This window comes from Caretta caretta, chromosome 11 (assembly GCF_965140235.1).
Source record: "Caretta caretta isolate rCarCar2 chromosome 11, rCarCar1.hap1, whole genome shotgun sequence".
NCBI classification, from domain to species: Eukaryota; Metazoa; Chordata; order Testudines; family Cheloniidae; genus Caretta; species Caretta caretta.
Window position 1 is genome coordinate 34,738,954 of NC_134216.1, and position 19,478 is coordinate 34,758,431.

Consider the following 19,478-nt stretch of genomic DNA (forward strand, 5'->3'; position numbering starts at 1 on the left):
AAAGCTCCCTGACACAGTTTAGGAAGGCAGGAAGCTGGTTCCTGATATCAAAAAAGTCTGAGATACACTGGTCTGGAGGGCCTCAAGGACCCTTCCAATTTCTATGATTCTATATGTTCAACTTATTTTGAAAATGGACCATATTCACAGGCTACAGGTGCTTGAATTTCAGAGCAGAAAGGTAGGAAATTCAGAAGTGAATAACTATGTTCTATTTCCTTGCCATCGAGAACTCTTTCATTTCTTGAGATCAGTAATCAGAGCAGGTTCTTCTGAACAGCACTGCACTTCTTACAATACACTTCTATGCGACTTCTAGTAGATGTGTTTGTAAGTTTCTAATGTATCAACTGAAAGGAGTGGAGTTTGCCATAGTCTCTCTTTCCTTTGAAAAGATGCCAACTTTGATTTTATGTCAAATTGGCAGTTCATTGAATAAAGTCTTATACCTAAAGGTATAGTGTGTCTTAGAGACAGATTCAGCCCTGTATCACACTGAAGATTTATTCAGGTGTTTGAGAGGTTGATTAGGCTGCACAGATGGATATGTAAGACAATAGCTGATCCAAGGCACCCTTGATCTTGGAAAGAGGAAGCTCTATCAGTTGTCCCAGGATTACTAGTCTTACACTAAATCTTCATATAAATATTTTATATAAATTGTAGCTAACTGGATTTGCATAAATACTGTACATCACTTGGCTTCTTAGAAAAGAACCTTAGCTTTATACTATCCATCCTTAATAAATTAATTTTAGAGATTTGGGGTCAGGGCTCCTGTTCATTAATTAGCTTCCTGAGACAGCTGCCTCCTTCCACAAATCACAGTAAGTACCTGTAACTGTTTCTTGAGTGAATCCCTAAGATTTAATTATACTTTTAAAATAATTGGTGGATTCAGATAATCTGGGATTCCCCCCCTCCCCCCTTATGCTTTTCATTGACATGGTTGAATAGAATTTTTTTAAAGTTACTTTTCTTTTCTTTCTTTTAAAAAAATGCTCTCTCAACTGGAATTCTGGAGCCCCATTCTCCCAATCCCTTAATACTTCTGCTGCCTGTAAAAGGTTGGGATTAATCACTCCCTGACAAGTGAGATATATATAGTGAAGAAATATGCACTGTTTGCTCTGGCTTACTAACATTGAGGAGGTACAAAAGAAAGAAAATCAGAAGGCCTTCACACTATACATTTTGACAGCAATGTTGGCTAGTTCTTGCCCTTTCCTACTGCTTCAGACCTTGGACTCAAAAATAAACAAACAAACAGAAAATCATCTCCTAAATTATCAGGGTCAGCCTACCAGATTTACTCCTAGCCAGACCAAAATAAAATTTTCTCAAGAACTAGTCCAGCTTCTCTTTTTATGTGCTTCAGATCCGTTGAAGATAATTGGTTCTCAGTTACCATTAGTTCCAAATGCCATCACCTGTTCCATCTGCAAATCTCTGGAACGTTTAGCTTGATAATTTGGCATGCTCTCCGTTTTTTCTCACCAGCAGTAAGTAGGAACTCAACCCTTTCAGTAAACAATTCAACTTTTGCCCACTGACTTTCCAGTTCATGTCTTTGCTAGTACTAAACAGTGAAAACTCTCATTCCTTGCAATAAATAATGCTAACTTGATAGATCAGCTAAACAAGTCAGTATCTCTTTATCTGGAGATAGTGGTTCCCCAAACAAAGTAACTATATGCCCCAATTACAGCACTGCAAAGTTGTAGTGTTTGCAGTACTGGTGATACTGGCCTGGATCCATAAAAGGATCTAGCCACATGGAATCACTGAAATCTACTAAGCCTGAGTTAGGTGCCCAGGCTCCCTATACAATGAATGAGGAGGAGGAGAGATAGGTGCTTAAGAATAGGGTCTACAAAAGACACTTCTTTGCCTATTCAATAGCAGATGCTGATTAAAGGAGTATGTCCTAAGTGGGGAATAGGCTTTATACTGAACTACCAGCTAATCTGAGAATTGGGCTCCCCAGCTCTAGGCTGAGTCACTGTGGCAGGAAAATGCAATATGCACCCGTTCTGAGGATAAATAGGACATCAGTCTCCAGGGCCATCAAACTATTAAAATGAAATGTTGCAATTCTTAATTTTTAAACTGGGATGTTCAATGCAGGTGGGGTTTTTTTGTTTTTTTTTCCTGTTTTGTTTTGAAATTTGACATAAAATATAGGTTTCAGAGGAAAAACACTCACACACATCCCAGCCTGGCTGCTGCCTGCTGCTGCACAGAGAACTGCATTCCCAGAGCTTGGGGTGCAGTGTGCTCCAGCACCTCCTGGGGATCCCTTATCCCTGCCCCCACTGCACCCCAGGAGGCAGGGATAAGGGATCCCTGGGAGGCTGTGGGAAAGTTTTGGGGCTGGCTCCCCCTCACTGCCATCACAGTGCATGATGTCGGGGCACCTCTGCACATGCATCCCCAGGATTGACCAGGGGAGAGGAGGTGGCCCAGAGAACAGAGAGGGGACCAAACAACTGCCCTGGGTGTTGTGGGTCATCCCTCCACCAGCTGTGCTGAGCCGGGAGCTCTGCTGCTCCCTCTCCCTACAGGGCTTAGTCCCCACTCTGTTCTCTGGCCCCACGGGGGTTGCATTTGCAGGGGCACCTAGGCAGCATGCAGCAAAATCTGGCTGTGCTCCTGTTACAAGGAAGCAGCTCTATTTGCAAAAAGCTTCTTTTGATCAGTTTCCATTGAAAACCTTGAAGGCTCTCTGATAGTGTGCTTGCAGACTGGTGATCAGCAGACAATGGGTTACTGCAGATCTGAGCTACTGCCCTTTGCAAACAGACATGTGGCTTCCATTTGTAATAGACTGCACCATAGATTGTCAGCATGGAGAGATCAAAAGGAAGTTGCCCTAAGGAACTCCGGGATACAACAGGAAGACTTCCAGGACCTTAGTCAAGCTGGGGACACGTGTACACAGGAAAGCAATAGGGCTCAGATCCTAAGTCCCACCTTAACATGCGCTTGGACCCGACAGCCCTGCAGGGTCCTGGGACCATAGGTTCAAGCCCTAGGTTAACACAATCAGTGTGTGGATACAAGGGAGGTTAGACTTGAGCCCAGGATCAAGCCTGGGATTACATTGCTGTGTAGACATATCCAGAGTCATTTTCACACTCACTTTCTCTCTGTCCCAATGACTATTTAAGTATTTATCTACAATGGAACTGCTTCAAGAGGAGAGACTAAGAGACCCTCCTGAATATCCCATATCTTAGGGCATGCATACACTAAAAACTTAAGTTGACCTATATTAGATCAACTTACAGCTATCACAGTAATTACTGCGGTGGTTCATGTCCACACTACCTTTCTTTGGTCAGTGGTGTGCAGCATGGAGGACTTTCTTGCCAATTTCACAGCTCTAGGCTGACAGCCAACAGCCGATGTAAGTAATGCAGTGCCTACATGGACGCTGCATCACCCTGACTGCACCGACATAAGCCTCTTGTGGAGGTGGAATTATGTCAGTGTAGTAGGACACTTACATTGGTGGGAGCAAGGCTGTAGAGTGTACACTGACTTAGTTAGGTGGACATAAGGCATAGTGTAGTGTAGACCAAGTCTTAGTGGTTAGCGTGCTCTCCTGAAAGGTGGGAGATCTGTTCAAGGTTCAAATCCTTTTCCCCCAGCAGACAGAGGGTGGAACTGACCCTGGATCTCCTGCATCCTGCGTGCTCTAACCACTGGACTAAAAGTTACAAGGGAGGTGTCTCCTTCTCTGGTGGGATTTCATATGGGTCTTTTTAGGCATGTTCAGAACCCAGATTGGGCCTTTCAAGTGCGATAGGTGTGAGAACACCTATCTCTGCCTGGTTGGAGAATCCCACTGCGGCTTAGACAAGCTATGAGATGCCTAGAGTGAGGCATTGTGTGCGTCACTAGCAGCAGAAACTTAGGAGCCTAAGGGACCTTTACAGTTAAAATTTAAGGTACCAAGGGATTTTAGGTGCCTAGAAGGTTAGGTTAGGGGTTTTGAGGATCTCAGTGGCACCTAAATGTTGGACTTAGATGCCTAAAGTGCTTATGTATCTTTTGTGGATCTGGAGCCCTGTGTTTTGTTTTGAAGTGAGAAAATCAGTTCTCATATCCCCAAAATTTTTACTGTAAATCATCTAATTTCTTCAAAGCGAACGGCAATACAAGTTCATGGACTTGATCCAGATCACACTGAAGTAAGTAGAAAGACACCCATTCTGTGTTTCTTCCTATATTAAAACTGCAAAATGGGTGATTGTCTGTGGGAGGTGATACCGTATTATCAATAGCACAAATTGCATTCAAGGTCTACATCATAGAATAGATCACTGATTATGCACTCAATTAGATCAAAGAGTATGCAGCTCAGGAGAGTTACAATGAGGAGGCTGTTCATTCCCTTAAGATACAGATTGATCTGTGAAATGTAATTGTCACCAAAGACACTAGATACTCCCTACTAACTCAGCAGGGGGTTGGGAAATCCCCTGATTGGAAAGGATGGATCCAGGGGAAATTAAGGATGGACATGTAGATTCAGTTCCCATGCTTTAAAGCAGCTGAGCTCTCTGATTGCTGCATTTCCACCATATGTTGTGATCTCAACATACAATATTGCAGCAGTTCCGATCCCTTTTAGGATTCATCCATCACGAACAGAATGGACTAGAAGGAAGGTGCCCTCCAGGAAACAAGGCTATTCAGAGGAGGCTTTGAAACATCATTTCTGTGGGTCTGTGATTACCAGGTTTATGAGGGTCAAATCAAGTGTTGTTTTTACAGCAGAAGGAAGGACCATTATTTTTTGACCTTATTCTATACCAAAAAATTGAAGAGAAAAAGCCTCATTTTTTCTTAAATCCATTAAAAACAATGTGCTCAATTCTCCACCACATTGCACCTCATGTAGTCTGAGAGTTTAAGGCCAGAAGGGACCACTAGATCATCCAGTCTGACCTTCTGTACAGCACAGGCCACCATCACTACCCAGCACCTGCACACTAACCTACCAACCAAAATGAGGCCAAAGTATTACAACCTACAGTAGTACCCACCGGGGCAGTCATTTATCCCTGTGCAAATTGACTGCATCATTGAGAGTTGGTTACAATTTTGCACAGGTGTGAATGATTACACAAGGTACACAGTGGTGGAAAATCAAGCCCGTTGATTTTCACTGGTTTTATCATCACTGCGGGGTTCCCTCTCCAATACACAGCTTTTTTTCCACATGCTCATCATGCAAATTACATTTTTAAATGATCGTATTACATGCACTTATACTATTTATACAATTAGGAAAATGTATAGTAATTATGAAACTCAGTTATGTAACTACACAGTTAAAAAGATGAAATTATATTGCATTGTTACTTACTAAAATTACTATGTAATAAAAACAAAACTTTCTGTATGAGTGATACTAATTGAACATTAAGATCAGGATAGCAACGGAGAAAGAAAATTCACAGTTTAAGGGGAAATGAATATAGAACATGTTCAATACAGTAACCAGATAAATGCCACACCACAAGCATTATTAGTGTGACGTGTAATTGGAAGGCATACATATCATAAGGTATGTTCCCCGTTAATTTAGAATTTCCTAGCTTTTTTCAGCATGTGTTCCAAAACTAAGAGCCTTGAAATGTAGTTTGTGCGTGAGAGTTATTGTATAGTGTTGTAAACAATGCAATGTGTCAGCTGAATCAGAGTGTTGAAAATATACAGCTCAATAATTTGGTTTATTTTTAGTTCTTATATTGACCCTGTCTGTCCTAGATGCTACTAAACAGTCTTCTTTTAGCCTGCAAACCTGAAGGTTAATTTGAAGTCATGATCATCTAATAGTTATTTTTATATCAACAGCTGTGACTGGCCTTTGGGGCTATTGTTACTTATTTCTTCATCTTCTGGGACTGACAGAACAGAGTCTGGACAAAATTATAAAAGCATGTAGTGAATCTACAGGATCTACCAGTGCATGTCAGGGAACCTCTGAACTTTGAGAGCTTACTTTTCAAACTGTGGGTGTTCAGTGTTTCTGGAAATCAGACACAAGTGTCCAATTGTCCAGGAAAACAGAATACATATTTCCTCATCTCCTTCACTGAAGGGTAATGGTTAAATTGTTTGGAAAAGTGTTATTTAAAAGTTATAAACCCAGAAGATTTTTGCCTTATTGCAAGGTGACTATTGTGATGAACCATCATACACTTCAAATTCCTACAGACCCCAATTCAGCAAGGTACTTAAGCACATGCCTTACTTTGAGCATGTGGCTAGTTCCATCGATTTGAGGTAGATTAGCAATCTCTGAATTTTGCTGATTTGGTGCCAGAGGCTCTATTTACAAAAAAAGAAACATGACTGAAGGGGTGTTGGCTTGTATGTTCATTGTTTGGTTAATTTGGTTTGTTACCAAGCCTAGGCTGTGCATATTCAGATATTACCTCTCCCTTTTCTTTTTTTTTAAATGTAAGATAGATTCAGGCGACTATAGTCTCCATACAACTCTGACTCTGTTCACAGTAGAATTAACAGCTTGCTTTTGGCTTCAGAGTCAGACATGAGTGTGAATTGTATGCCTATGAGGAGTTTACAATAAAACAAAAAAGGGAAAAGATTAAGTTGCTTACTGTTGTGCCTCCACGGGCTGTAATTTTAGGACTGGAAGCCTTTTTTTGTATTCATTAAAAACGTTAAAGGACAGATGTCAGATTTTTTCATTGCTGCTTTGTTTAATAAAATCAACTTTTTGTGCCTATGGGAAGACTTGTCTCATTCTGGTAATCAGTGTCAAGACCCCATCTGAACCTGTCAGTGCAAAAAATGTGTAGAAATGGGACTGTTCTCCTGCTCTCGTCAGGAGCAATAAAAAAATAAGTAAGTTGAGTCTTTCCTAAGGAAGATAGTCTCCCTTAGCACCCCTGGAAATTATAATTCAGAAGATAAGAAACTGCTGTAAGGGAGAGTATTACCTAAACACTAATTTGAGTGATAGATGTCTACAATGGAACATGACAGCTCCAATTTTTTAGGAAGGGCAATCTGACAAAATTGCTGAGATGTCTATTTGTCCCAATAAGATTCAGATTGTTATACAGAGAGGGGCACCCAGAGGAAAATATGGTCAGAACATACATAGCTCCAAATGTGCCTTATACATGGAGTCTTTCCTTGGCAGCTGAACATGCCAGAAAAGACCACCATGTGGGATTCAATGAGATTCCTGGCATCTGCTCATTTAGGGCTAGATTCTGGCAGCCTACCTCATGTTGAACAGCATCCCACTCTGACCCAGATTGTGATACCCTTACTCATCTTCGGCAGTTCGTTATCCAGTAGATACTCCTGTTAAGTTCAATGGAATGTCGCATGAAGGGAGGTGCTTCACAATGGGACTTAATGGGTCACAACCTGCCCCACTCTGAATAGCTCCATTTATTTTGATGGGGCTAGTCAAGCAGTAAGATGCTACTCAACCTGAGGAAAAGTGATGGAATCTAGTCTTTACTGCCTTCCTTTAAAATTCACGAAACATTGGAAAATACATAAGAAACAATTCTGCACTGGCATGGCAACAGTCTAGGTGATGTCATTGGTCTTTTCCATGGTTCTGTGAGTAAAGACACCCTTTGCAGTGACATAATGGTAATCTGAGGAGGTTGAGATCTCCTTTCACTTTTCCATTTTAGGATATGAAAGAGTAGAAATGAATGGAGAAGCAGCATTACCAGTGAGGAACTGATTCACTCATACATTGTCTGGTTTTCTCTGCTCAAGACATACTCTCCAGTGTATCATCTACAGAAAGCCTCCAGCATACATGTTATAACAACAGTGTTTGTATATATAAAAAAGAAGATTCTACTATTATGACTTCATTGATTTAAGTTCTTTCTCTTTTTTCCTTCTTTTTGCTTCTTTAATTTAATGTGTTTTTTCCCTTTCAGTGTTTTTAACAGCCTTGGATTTTCCTCATACTTTCAAATGTTTTAATTCGTTAACAAAATCTCCCTTTTTTATTTTTCTCCAAGCAAGTCACTTTTCCCCCTCTTAATTGCAAGTCCCATCTCCCCCATGCTCACTGCTCACTGGAGGGGAGATGAAGCCTATGAATCCGAGTTGGGGGTATTTATTAAAGAGAGGTTGCTGTCTCTACAGCATAAATCTCCACCATTCCTTTAGACTATGCAGAAGCCCCTTTGTGGAAGCTCCAGAAGGGGCCAGGCCCACATATTGAGAGGTAGAGAGTGGAACCATGAATGGTGGGACAACAGTTGTATGTGGCATGCTCTTGCTACCCTAAAAACTATCAAGTCAAAGTAGAGTATGTCACCAAGGCTGAGAACCTCAAAGCTATTTAGGCTCCCATCTTCTATTGATTTGGCTCATAAGTGAACTAGGAAAATGTGGACTAGATGAAATCACTATAAGGTGGGCACACAACTGGTTGAAAGATGATACTCAAAAAGTAATTGGTTCTTCAAACTGGGATGTTTGGGGGTTCCATAGGGTTCAGTCATAGGTCCAGTACTAGTAAATATTATTTTCATTAATGACTTGGATAATGGAGTGTAGAATATGCTAGTTTTCATTAATAAATTTGCAGATGACACCAAGCTTGGAGGGTTTGCAAGCACTTTGGAGTACAGGATTAGAATTCAAAACACCCTTGACAAATTAGGTTAGTTGATTTAGGTTAGTTAATGGGAAAATCTTTCTAATTATAAGGTAGTTACGTTCTGGAATAGGCTTCCCAGGGAAGTTATGGAATCCCCATCATTGGAGGTTTTTAATATTTAAGAAGAGGTTGTACAGACACCTTTCTTCGCTGGTCTAGGTTTACTTGGTCCTACCTCACCAGAGGGGGCTGGACTTGATGACTTCTCAAAGTCTCTTCCAGCCCTACATTTCTATGAGTCTATGTTGCTACGATCTGTGCCCAAGTCTACCGTTACTTGTATGGGTTCTCTCTCTGGTTTGTAGGACCCATGGTTTAGGAGCAATGTTCTAGGACAAGCTGTGATCTGGGGGATTTCCTGGCAGCACAGCTTCTGCAGGAACTATGTTACTGGAAGCCACATGGAGCCAGGGGAGTAGTGAAGGCAATTGAAACTGTAGAAGCTACTTGTATTTAGGGGGCTGTACTGTGGATTTAAGGACCTCTACTCTCTCTGACTTTTCCAGTCAGTGCAAGACCCATGTTCCCCCTCAGTAGAAGACTGAGAAGGAAACTCTTGTAACTGAAAGCCTTTTCCAGAATATCTGCACTGATGTCCCATTTTCTTCCACGTACATTTCAAGGTTCACATGCTTACTTTAAAAAAAAAACTTTCGCTACTCAACCACTATTGACATTTCTGCCATTATCTCTCCCTTCAACACCTATTGTCCTTCCCAGATTCTCTCTTGAAATCTCCTTTTGTCTTTTTTGCCACTCTCCATATTATGGCACTAGGAACATGCTAGTACCTCTACATCCTAGGCTTTCCTCCTTCAACAAATTCCGAAGTGCACCTGTTCAATGAAATAGTATAACTACAGTGATCATTCACCACTCAATGCTTGTTCATTGTCTTATACTTGTTCATATCTTCAGACTGTCTGTAAACACTTCAGGGAAAGAATTATGTTCTGCGTTCCATATTTTATCAGTTGTAAGATACTGTTTGTACTTATTTTCCTCCTCTCCCCAATTTTGCTTTTCACTTAAATTAGTATTTCTTTTCTGTTGTAATCACTGCTATTCTTTCAGGGATTCTTCCTCCCCTTTCTTTTCCTCAGCCAAACCTCTAGTTGCTCTTATTAGCTTGCTAACCTTCTTTTATCCTTTACTTCCCCTCTGGCCTTTAAAAATGATAATATTTCCAATCATCACTTCCATTAATTTCCTTCCTCTCTGTCTCACCACCCTTGTACCATCTCCCTTCTCTTTTTCATTCCTTGAATGTCCTACCCAGCTTTAGAATGTGATAGAAGTGATGGAAATATTTTCCTTCCGTCCCCTAGATACTTTCTGAAAAAGGAACCCATTCTGCCTTCTTTCTTATTCTGCAGCTACTAGGTCCACTATTAGTGATGCATCACAGATATACCAAACTCCACAGAATGAGATTCTCATGCTTTCGGACAACTCAGTGCAGTGCATGAGCTGACAACCCTCTATGGCATTGGGTTATAGAGATAGCCACCATCCTGGTGGAGATGCCAGACTACAGCAGTGGGAAGTGGCTTTTTTTCAATAAAGCTGAGGAATGGAAAAACAAGGAAAGAGAGATGTGGCTCTGGGGGATAGAAGAAAGAAGTTGAATAGTCAGGGTATGTTGTGTGTGGGGAATGAAGGAGAGGAATTGTTTGATGCACTCCAGTCCAGAACAAAATATTGGAGCACTGCTTCAGCCTGACCATGACACTGACTCATCATTATCCTCTGTATCATTACTCTCATATCCTGTTGGTTTATCTCTGCATTGGGTTTTCAAACCTGGTATAAAAACTTCTTTGCTGTGTTAGAAAGCTGGAAACATGGTGAGCTTCCTAGAGTACAAATGGGAGGAGGCCTCGGGCCAGATTTTCAAAAGTATGTAGGCACCTATAGATGCAGATAGGGACCCAGTGAAATTTCAAAAGCGCCTACGTGTCTTTTGAAAATCCCAAATTCACTTTTGAAAATTTTACCTCTAGTCAAATTCACAAAAAAAGGACATTTGTCAGTTTTTTCCCCCATGACTAGTTGTGTTGTTGATGCACAGGAAATAAAATGTAACTTATTCCTGGATAAACTGAATTTGCCTGCAAAAGGCAGACAGATATAATTTATTGGCACGGTTCTCCACTGGTGTAAATAGGCATACTATTATTGACTTCAATGGAACTACATCTATTTATACCAGATGAGGATTTGACCCTGTACCTACTTATGTAGTTTAGGCATTAGGAATAAAGGAAAAGTCTGGGAAATGAAGGTAATAAGGCAGGAAGGAATATCTTTCTGCTACTAGATTTTTCTCTCATTACAGTAAATGTTATATTTCCAATGTGGTTCTGTATTAGAGAGTTTTAGAAAGAAACAAAGTTAATAGAGACATAAGATTATGTCAAATTAAATTGGAAGTGTTCCATGAAGCATTTTTGACAGAGCATTTCACATTTAATTTTAAATTTAGTGAGAATTAGTGTTCTCAGCAGGTCAAGCTGATCTGAGACATTTCTGTTGGAGCTTTCATAATATCTAAATTGTTTGGGGAATAAATGTAGATTTTAAAAAAATCTGCCCATAACGTAGAATCATTAGCAGATAGGAATTGTGCATATTGGCACTAATTTAGCCCATCAGAGTTTAGAAAAAGACAATCAAGCTTGACTTATGCTTGCATAACTTATAAAACCTAGGCTTTTTAATGAAACTTGACTTTTTGCCATATTAGATGTAAAAAGATTTCTCTGTAAAACTAATTTGAATAATTTAAAATATATGAAAATTGACCCAGAAGAGATTAAATCTTTCACGACTGACCAAGGAAGAAAGTGCAGTGGTTGAAGGCACAAGTTAACTATCTAAAGGGAACTATGGGAAAGATAAGAATCCAATTACATTTTAGGGACTAACTGATCTTAAGATAGAACTAATACAAATTTTATCTCTATTTCTCCAGTAGGACGGACAATATGTTATTTTATATTTCTGTCAAGGGGCAGAGGAGTATGGAAACTGTCTGGCATGGCAGCAGTATAAAGAGGCAGTAAGAAGAAATCAGGCCTATGGAAAGTAGAAGGCTATCTTACATGAGATCCTCCTTATGCCATTAATACTTCCATGCAGGCTGATAAACAGTTCTTCTCATCTTCAGCAATCTCCCATTGGCCAAGTATTTAGGGCCTGACCCTATGTCCATGGAGACTGTAAGCAGTTTGGGGCTAGGGACTGGCATTTTCTATATATTTGTACAACATCTAGCACATTGTGGACCTAGCCTGGCTGGTCTCTAGGCACGGGGGCAATAAAAATAATAATAGTAGCTGTTACTATTGAAGTCAATAGAAAGACTTCCATTGCCTTCAGTGGCCTTAAATAATTTCCCTAAATCTCATAGGGTCAGATTTTCAAAGGTATTTGGGTGCCTAAAGATGCGAATCTAGGTGCATTTGAAAATCCCACCAGGCACCTATCTACATCTTAGATACCTAAATGCCTTTGAAAATCTTGCCCTTAGATATTAGTCTTGCCTATTAGGCAGTGGTGTAAATGCAGAGCTACACAGTCTCAACAGGAACTCCATGACACATTGTGCATGTAGGGAGCTCAATGACACTGGCACTCCATCAGTAGGCATCAGGCACATGGACATTGCTGCACCCCTTAAGCGAATGTGCTGGGAGAACCCTTCCAGCTAGTCAGCTTTCCTGGCATGTAGAGAGCATTCCTTGTACTCACAAGGAAGCAAGGACTGCAGCTCTGGCCAGGCACTGCATGAGGACCAGAGGGAGGGAGGCTTACTTAGGATTGTCTCTAAAAGGTTCTTGAGATTGATTAACTGGGCTAAAGTCACAACTAATTTCTATTTCCTGTTGCCTCTTTGACTGCTGTTGAATGTACCAAGAATATTCAGGTCAAACAATCCTGCTGAATATATGACGTATGCCCTATTTCACTGATGTCACAGCAGATGCAATGGACTTCTCACAATGAAGTGGTTACTTTTAATACATATTAAAAGGAAGGAAAATAATTTTCTTTGAAGCTAAAACCAACCGTTACCTCTACTGTAGACTGATCTGAAGTGTCTGGTCATGTTTTCACTTGGACTGAGTGGTTTTGTGAAGAAATGATGTGTGACCTATAAATTGTGTTAATACTTACTGATCAACTGAAAATTTGATTGGAATACAGATAAAGTGGAAAGCCTTCAAATAACATTGAATGGCATGCTGTCAGGGCAAAAGTGCAGTAGAATTTGAAGAAAACTTTTCCTCATGGATAGTTATGCCATCTATTGTGCAATATATTATAATGGCATGATAGCTCTTTAAAATCCTCCTAGTTTTACCTAGGACACAGTATATAAACGTGTGTGTGTGTGTGTGTGTGTGTCCTAAGTGTCTGCAGATTTCACTTGTCCTTCTCAGTGTTTACTACAGAAAATACCTTGAAAGCTGCAAACAGGAGGGTTATCAAACTGAAAAATCTTACTTAACTAGTAAATTTTAAGGGCCACTGCTGTATGAAATGTCAGGCTAGGTTAGAATTAAGAAGACCATTTTAGGTCTGTGCAGAATGGGTAGAGATTCTTTATGAGACAGGACTATCTCTAATAGCAGAGAGCTCCAAAGGCACTAAGAGATACATTACAGACACAAAAGAGGGCTGTGCTGCTTTCAAAGATGATGTGACTATGGCAGCCAGGGGATATGGATTCACAAACCATCCTCACATTAGACTCTACTAGTGGCCCTCCTATGGAGCCTCTGAGAGAATTTAAACTGCCAGCCTCTGATGGAACTGTCTACTCCTCCAGAGAATGGCGGTGTAACAGCATCTCTGCTCACTGGGGCAGAATCTACTTGGGTGCAGCAACTCCCATTGGCACAGATAATGCAACTTGTATCTTTGAACCAGCAGAGGCTGAATCTGATCTCTTTTGGTAGACTATAAACATTAAAGCTTGAAATCTAATGTATCATTATGTTTTGTGAGACTTCAAATTTTTCTTGGTGTTGTACTCCACTCATGTTCCATATGACTGTAACCCGGTATACAGGAGAATAACCTCATTGAGTCACCAGAGATATGACTGCTAGTCTTTTAATGCAAGAGTTTGATTGTTCCTCCAAACAAATACAATAATTTATTATATCCTACAAAATTCAAAAGTATTCTGGTGGTATATTTTCAAAGTGGTGCATGCCAGCTGTAGCTCTGTGTCTCCTATTATGGTCAGACCCCATATAAATTTTTGAAAATACTTCTCTAAAAATCAGCACAACTCAGCAGGCCTAGAATATAGAAAGGAGGCCAAGAAAAATGTTAATTTTTAATGGTTGGAACTCTGGATAATTGAAGTGGATAGGGTATAAAACAAGAATGAATCAGGGCTTCTTCCCTAAGCTAAAATTGAACTCAACTTGATTTTTGTGTATTCTCACACCACTGCACTTGCTGTTTTAGCTGGGACTGGAATTATGAGTCACTGAACGCTAAAAGAAAGGCTGTTTTAGCAGTTTTCCTGTCCATCTTATGGCAGCAAGCACAGAAAAACTCACAAGAAAGCAAAGTCTTCTGATATTTACAGATTGAAGCAACTCTGGTAAGCTTTAAATAAACACCCAAACTTTTGCATGCTGATCCATATTGACCTTTCGGGCCTCTAGAGTTTCATCTGTCACTGGTTTCTTAACTCTCAGGGCCCTATCCTTCAATCCAGCCAGTAACCAGTATAACTCCTGACGTTCTTGTGGCCATTAACTAGCACTGTCCAGCTAAAAGTAGGCTGATTTCCTAAGTGTGCAATGAAAATTCACTGGAGTTCCCATTAGCTGCTTCTGAGGGCTTAAAAATGGAAACTTATTCCATTTATCTGTATTCTACTCTGTTCATCAGTCTGGCAAGAGAGCAACACATCCTATAGTGACAAGCTGGGTATAGATCATATTGAATAATGGATGAAGACCTTTCCAGCCTCTGTAGTCTCTGTATTTGGACTCTTCAGTATCTTCCTGTGTTCAATAAATTATTAAGTTCAGATAACTCCACAACAACAGATAACTCCACAACAGCACAATCTTATATGTCAGAACAGAACAATGAGAGTCTGTTCTTGCACTATACTTTCCTAAATACAGAAAGTGTGAATTGTGTGTATATAGTCTCTCTCTCTCCCCTGCCACTTTACTGTACTGTATATTTTATGCATACACACCCAGACTCATCCACACTATCACCATGCAGATCAGTTTGCTAGGGACAAATTGTGACCACCTCCTGTGCTCAGGCACAGGAGTGGAGGGACAAAAGAAACCGTCACAGTAACAGTTCCTGTACTCCCTGATTGTAGGGAACACAGGGAATGCTTGTTCCTGATGTCCTACTCCTTCCCCCAGATCATGGGCCAATCCCCACTCTGCACAGAAAGAGCATGTACACCAAAGGGACCAATCATATTTATCCTGTTCTGGTGAGATTGTGTCCACTCCAGGCAAAATCTCTCCACTCCCCTTCCTGAGATTGTGCTCCACTCCTCCACATACAAAAGGCTATGGTATAAAAGGCATTAATGTTTATGATACAGTTTTATAGACTTTCAGTCTACTGTACACATTGCTGTTAGGGTATGGTTAATCCTACACCAGCCAGATTTGGTTTGTGTACATATTTCAGCAGGTTAAAACAAATGTCATTAAAAATGGGCCAAATTTTCTGAGTGCTCAACTTGGCTTCAGTTACACATCACATCCCCACTGCTGGCAGAAGTTATCATAGGCATACACAGATGCTAACAAACAGAAGGTGCCAGCATATATTTGTATGTATGCAGATGGAAACACGGAGAAAATGCTTGCTTTGGTCCAAATTGTAAAAATGAAGTCCAAGGGCCTTCATATCTGATTTTGACAGCTGTTTTTGTATGTGTGTGAGAAAAAGTGGCCCACAGAGAAAGGTAATATGAAAAGATAAGGAACTGGAACATAAATTAGTGGGCATCATTATGCTACCAATAGCAGTAGCATAATCACATATCATTTACCGTTACATTGTACTTTGCACTGGCCAGAAGTTCAGAAAGTTGGTTGAGGAAAAGGAATACAGAATGAGAAGCTACACAAAATAAGCCACATATTGATTGAGCATGCACTGTCAGGAATCACTAATGTAGAGTCACCGTGGACACTGGGTGGCAATAAAGTAAATGCCCAAACACTATAAATAACAGACTACATCCCATCATCAGTGAATAGTAAACGTTTTTAACTATTTACACCACTTTGGAGTATAATAGGGCATTTTAGGAGAAGCTTAGCAACATCAACAAAACTACGCCTTTTACGCCTGGCATGGATAATAATTGAACTAGAAAGCACAAACACCAATAATTTAAAATGTTTTGGAAACATCCAAATCATTCATGATGAGCAAGGTTTCAGAATAAACAATGTGAAAAATGAATTTAATAGAATTAAAACATAGACTAGGAATTCAGAGAACGAAAAGTATTGGATTGTAAACCAGATCCTACCTGGGTAACCTTCTCTGTTACATTGTGCGTTCGATCTTTCACCTTGGGTGCAATAATTGTTTTCTCTGAAGAAGGAGGTGATGAAGACTTTTTGTCATTTTTGATATCTGAAAAGTTCAGAGTGAGCTGAGGAATTTTGTTGATGGTACTATATTTGTTGAGGTTCGAATCCGATGTGGATCCCAATAGACTTGACTTGATATGATTGAAAGGCCCTAAAAATTGGAAAGCATACTTAATATTTGACAAATGGAGAGAACTAAAGACTTTATCCATGATGTTTAAATGATGAACCACAGAAATATGTACCTAAAATAGTTAATCTAAATTTTGTTTATAATAAAAAAGTCTGTATAAAAAGAGGACTTTTACTGGCCAATAAGGCACAAATTTGCTTTTGGATGGGCATACACAATTCTCTTTGTCCACAGCCTACGGTACTGTACATGAAGTCAATGGATAAACCATGTCAATGGATGCTGTGTATATATATCCCTAAAAATTCTGAACCAGTCACAATATAGGTTGGAAATATAATGTCCTTACTTTACATATAAAAGTGAAAGAAGGTCACAGGAACTGATTTTGTACAGGAATGGCAGTTCTGCCTGGGTGCTCAAGAGCTGTAGTCTTCAGCATTGTGACTCACTGAACAGCGAAGTCACAAGATTATTTTTTATTACTGGTTAAACACATCTGTGTTGCTTATGTCTGTAAAATTATAAATTATAAAAGCTGAGCATATTTTGGTAAATTGAGTAATATTATTTGAATATTTGCCCTTTCTCCAAATCCTGCTGATTAAATCATTTCAGGTATTTTAGACAACAGTCAATTGAGTGCAGATATGGTTTAAAATTATTTGACATCCATCTTTAAAATAATTACAGTGGAGATGGAGAAGCAGTAGTAATTTTACATGCAAAAAATTGAAGTGATTTTACTAAAAACAAGTATTTATTTATCTCATTAAGGTATTTTATAACCTGTGTCTCTCTTCATTCCCTTGGTTTAATTAATTAGCTATGACATCTAGGTCCCTTAGCATGATGCATCTATTGTGATATCCTGGTACTTAATGCCTGCTGTGTCTTTATTTGCATATAGATTCTAAATCTCATTTTTTTTCATCCATGTGATCAGGATTATAATAGAGAGAAAATGGTACCAAACAGTTTTCAATCAGTAATCTCATTCTCATATTGTTTATTGAAGTCTACTCCACAGAGGACCAATTTACTATTACTGCATTCTCAACAGACTGCACTTTACTTATGTAATTTGTCATATGGTCATTTAGCCAATGTTATAATCTGATCCGCTTTGGTAGTGCTCCAGTCTCAGGTGGCACTGGTCCAGTGTATAGAGATTCTAAATAAAATTAGATTCATAACTGGTTCTAAGGAATATTTTTAAATATATACAGTGAGTTAAATTCATCCATTATACAACTTTACTAGAGCAAACAGAAATATACCTGGGATGGATTTGGTCCAATAAACCATATGTAAAACTACTAAAAGAATTTTAGAACTGTTCTTTGAATTGAAGTATTCATTAATATATGGTCTTCATTTTGGGTTTTTAGGCACCCAACAAGGACCAAAACCCAAGATTTTTATTGCATTTTTACTCAGACATTATTTAGACAAAGCTCCTATTGACTTCAACTGAATAAGGGGCTTAGGATTTGACTCGTGAATATTATGGAATGTTCCTGAAAAACCTCTTATACCAGTGCACTAATTTTCAAGAAGTATTGTTACAATTGTCATTCTCAACAAATTATTGGGAGAAATAGGACTTCCTATCATATTCCATATACATTTCAGAGCCTTGTGTTCTTCTAATAAGATTCATGATAGTTGTTCAAAAAGAACTGCAACTCAGATGCTTCATGAAATGGATGTCGGTTAAAGGTAGCTCTTTCCAATACTGCACAGAGGCATTTGAATCTATACAGCTGATCATTACTCTACACTCTGCACTGGTCTGAGAGCCAGAAAATGTGCTTGGTACAAAGTAATCTTTTTAAAGAGGGGAGTGGGACTGGAGAACCATAAGGAAGTTTAGAGATAAAATTAATTACCCCTCTCTGAGAAATGGCTTTATTTGTTTGACTAGCTCTTTGACTAGTGATTCACTAGAGATTTAATAAAAACAAGGAGGAGTCCTTGTGGCACCTTAGAGACTAACAAATTTATTTGGGCATAAGCTTTCGTGGGCTAGAACCCACTTCATCGGATAACTGGAGGGAAAATACAGGAGCAGGTATAAATACATAAAAGGATGGGGGGTTGCTTTACCAAGTGTGAGGTCAGTCTAACGAGTTAAATCAATTAACAGCTGGATACCAAGGGAGGAAAAATAACTTTTGAAGTGGTAAGAGAGTGGCCCATTACAGACAGTTGACAAGAAGGTGTGAGTAACAGTAGGGAGAAATTAGTATTGGGGAAATTAAGTTTAGGTTTTATAATGACCCAACCACTCCCAGTCTCTATTCAGGCCTAATCTGATAGTATCCAGTTTGCAAATTAATTCCCTTTCTATAACATTAGTATTATAGCACACTTGTTTTTTATCCTTTGGCTTAAAAAAAGTTATTTCCAGGTTTAAAATATCTTTGACAATGAGTTAATAACGTTACTTCATTGAAGGACATTACTGGGTTAATCCCAAATGTCTGGTTTGCAGTGACTGAAAATTACTCCCAACTGTGAGCTGCTCTGGATTCATTTCCTAGTAGACAGATGTCTGTACCAGGGAGAGGAAAAAACAAAAGAAAAAAAACCAAAACAAAATACCACCGCCACTGACGCTAATTGGCCCCTTCTTGACAGTTTCAGCAGAGAGACCAGGGATTGAATAAACATGGGAAATGAAATATCCCTCCCTTTGCCCCAAACGAAATCCCTCTAGATCAGATGTGAGGCACGTTGGTGGGGCAGTGTTGCACTGTCACGGCTTGTGCTGTACCTGTTCTGTAGATTAATTGAGGACTTCACTCTCCTGTGATGTCAATCCATCATCTTTCACTAGCAGTAAATTCACTTACAAAACTTGATTTACAGAAAAAAGACATTGCACTATATTTAAAATTCTGCTGACATACACAAGAAGCAAATGTAGTGACTTCATAGTCCACTGGTGATGAATTGCTTACAAAGTTTAGCTCATGCACTGCATGCAGTTTAGTAAGGAGACATTTTACCAGGTACACACACTTTTGCAGCATGCATGAAA

At 39.5% G+C, this 19,478-nt stretch overlaps 1 protein-coding gene across 10 annotated transcripts in view; it reads right to left on the bottom strand.

The window, feature by feature from the left end:
- Positions 1–19,478, bottom strand: part of KCNH7 (potassium voltage-gated channel subfamily H member 7) — a 343,414-nt gene that overhangs the window by 81,212 nt on the left and 242,724 nt on the right. For all 10 annotated transcript variants that reach the window (XM_075117891.1, XM_048868489.2, XM_075117890.1 and 7 more), the window contains one exon: positions 16,236–16,450. In XM_075117891.1, the coding sequence (XP_074973992.1) occupies positions 16,236–16,450 (215 nt within the window). The remainder of the gene's footprint in view (positions 1–16,235; positions 16,451–19,478) is intronic.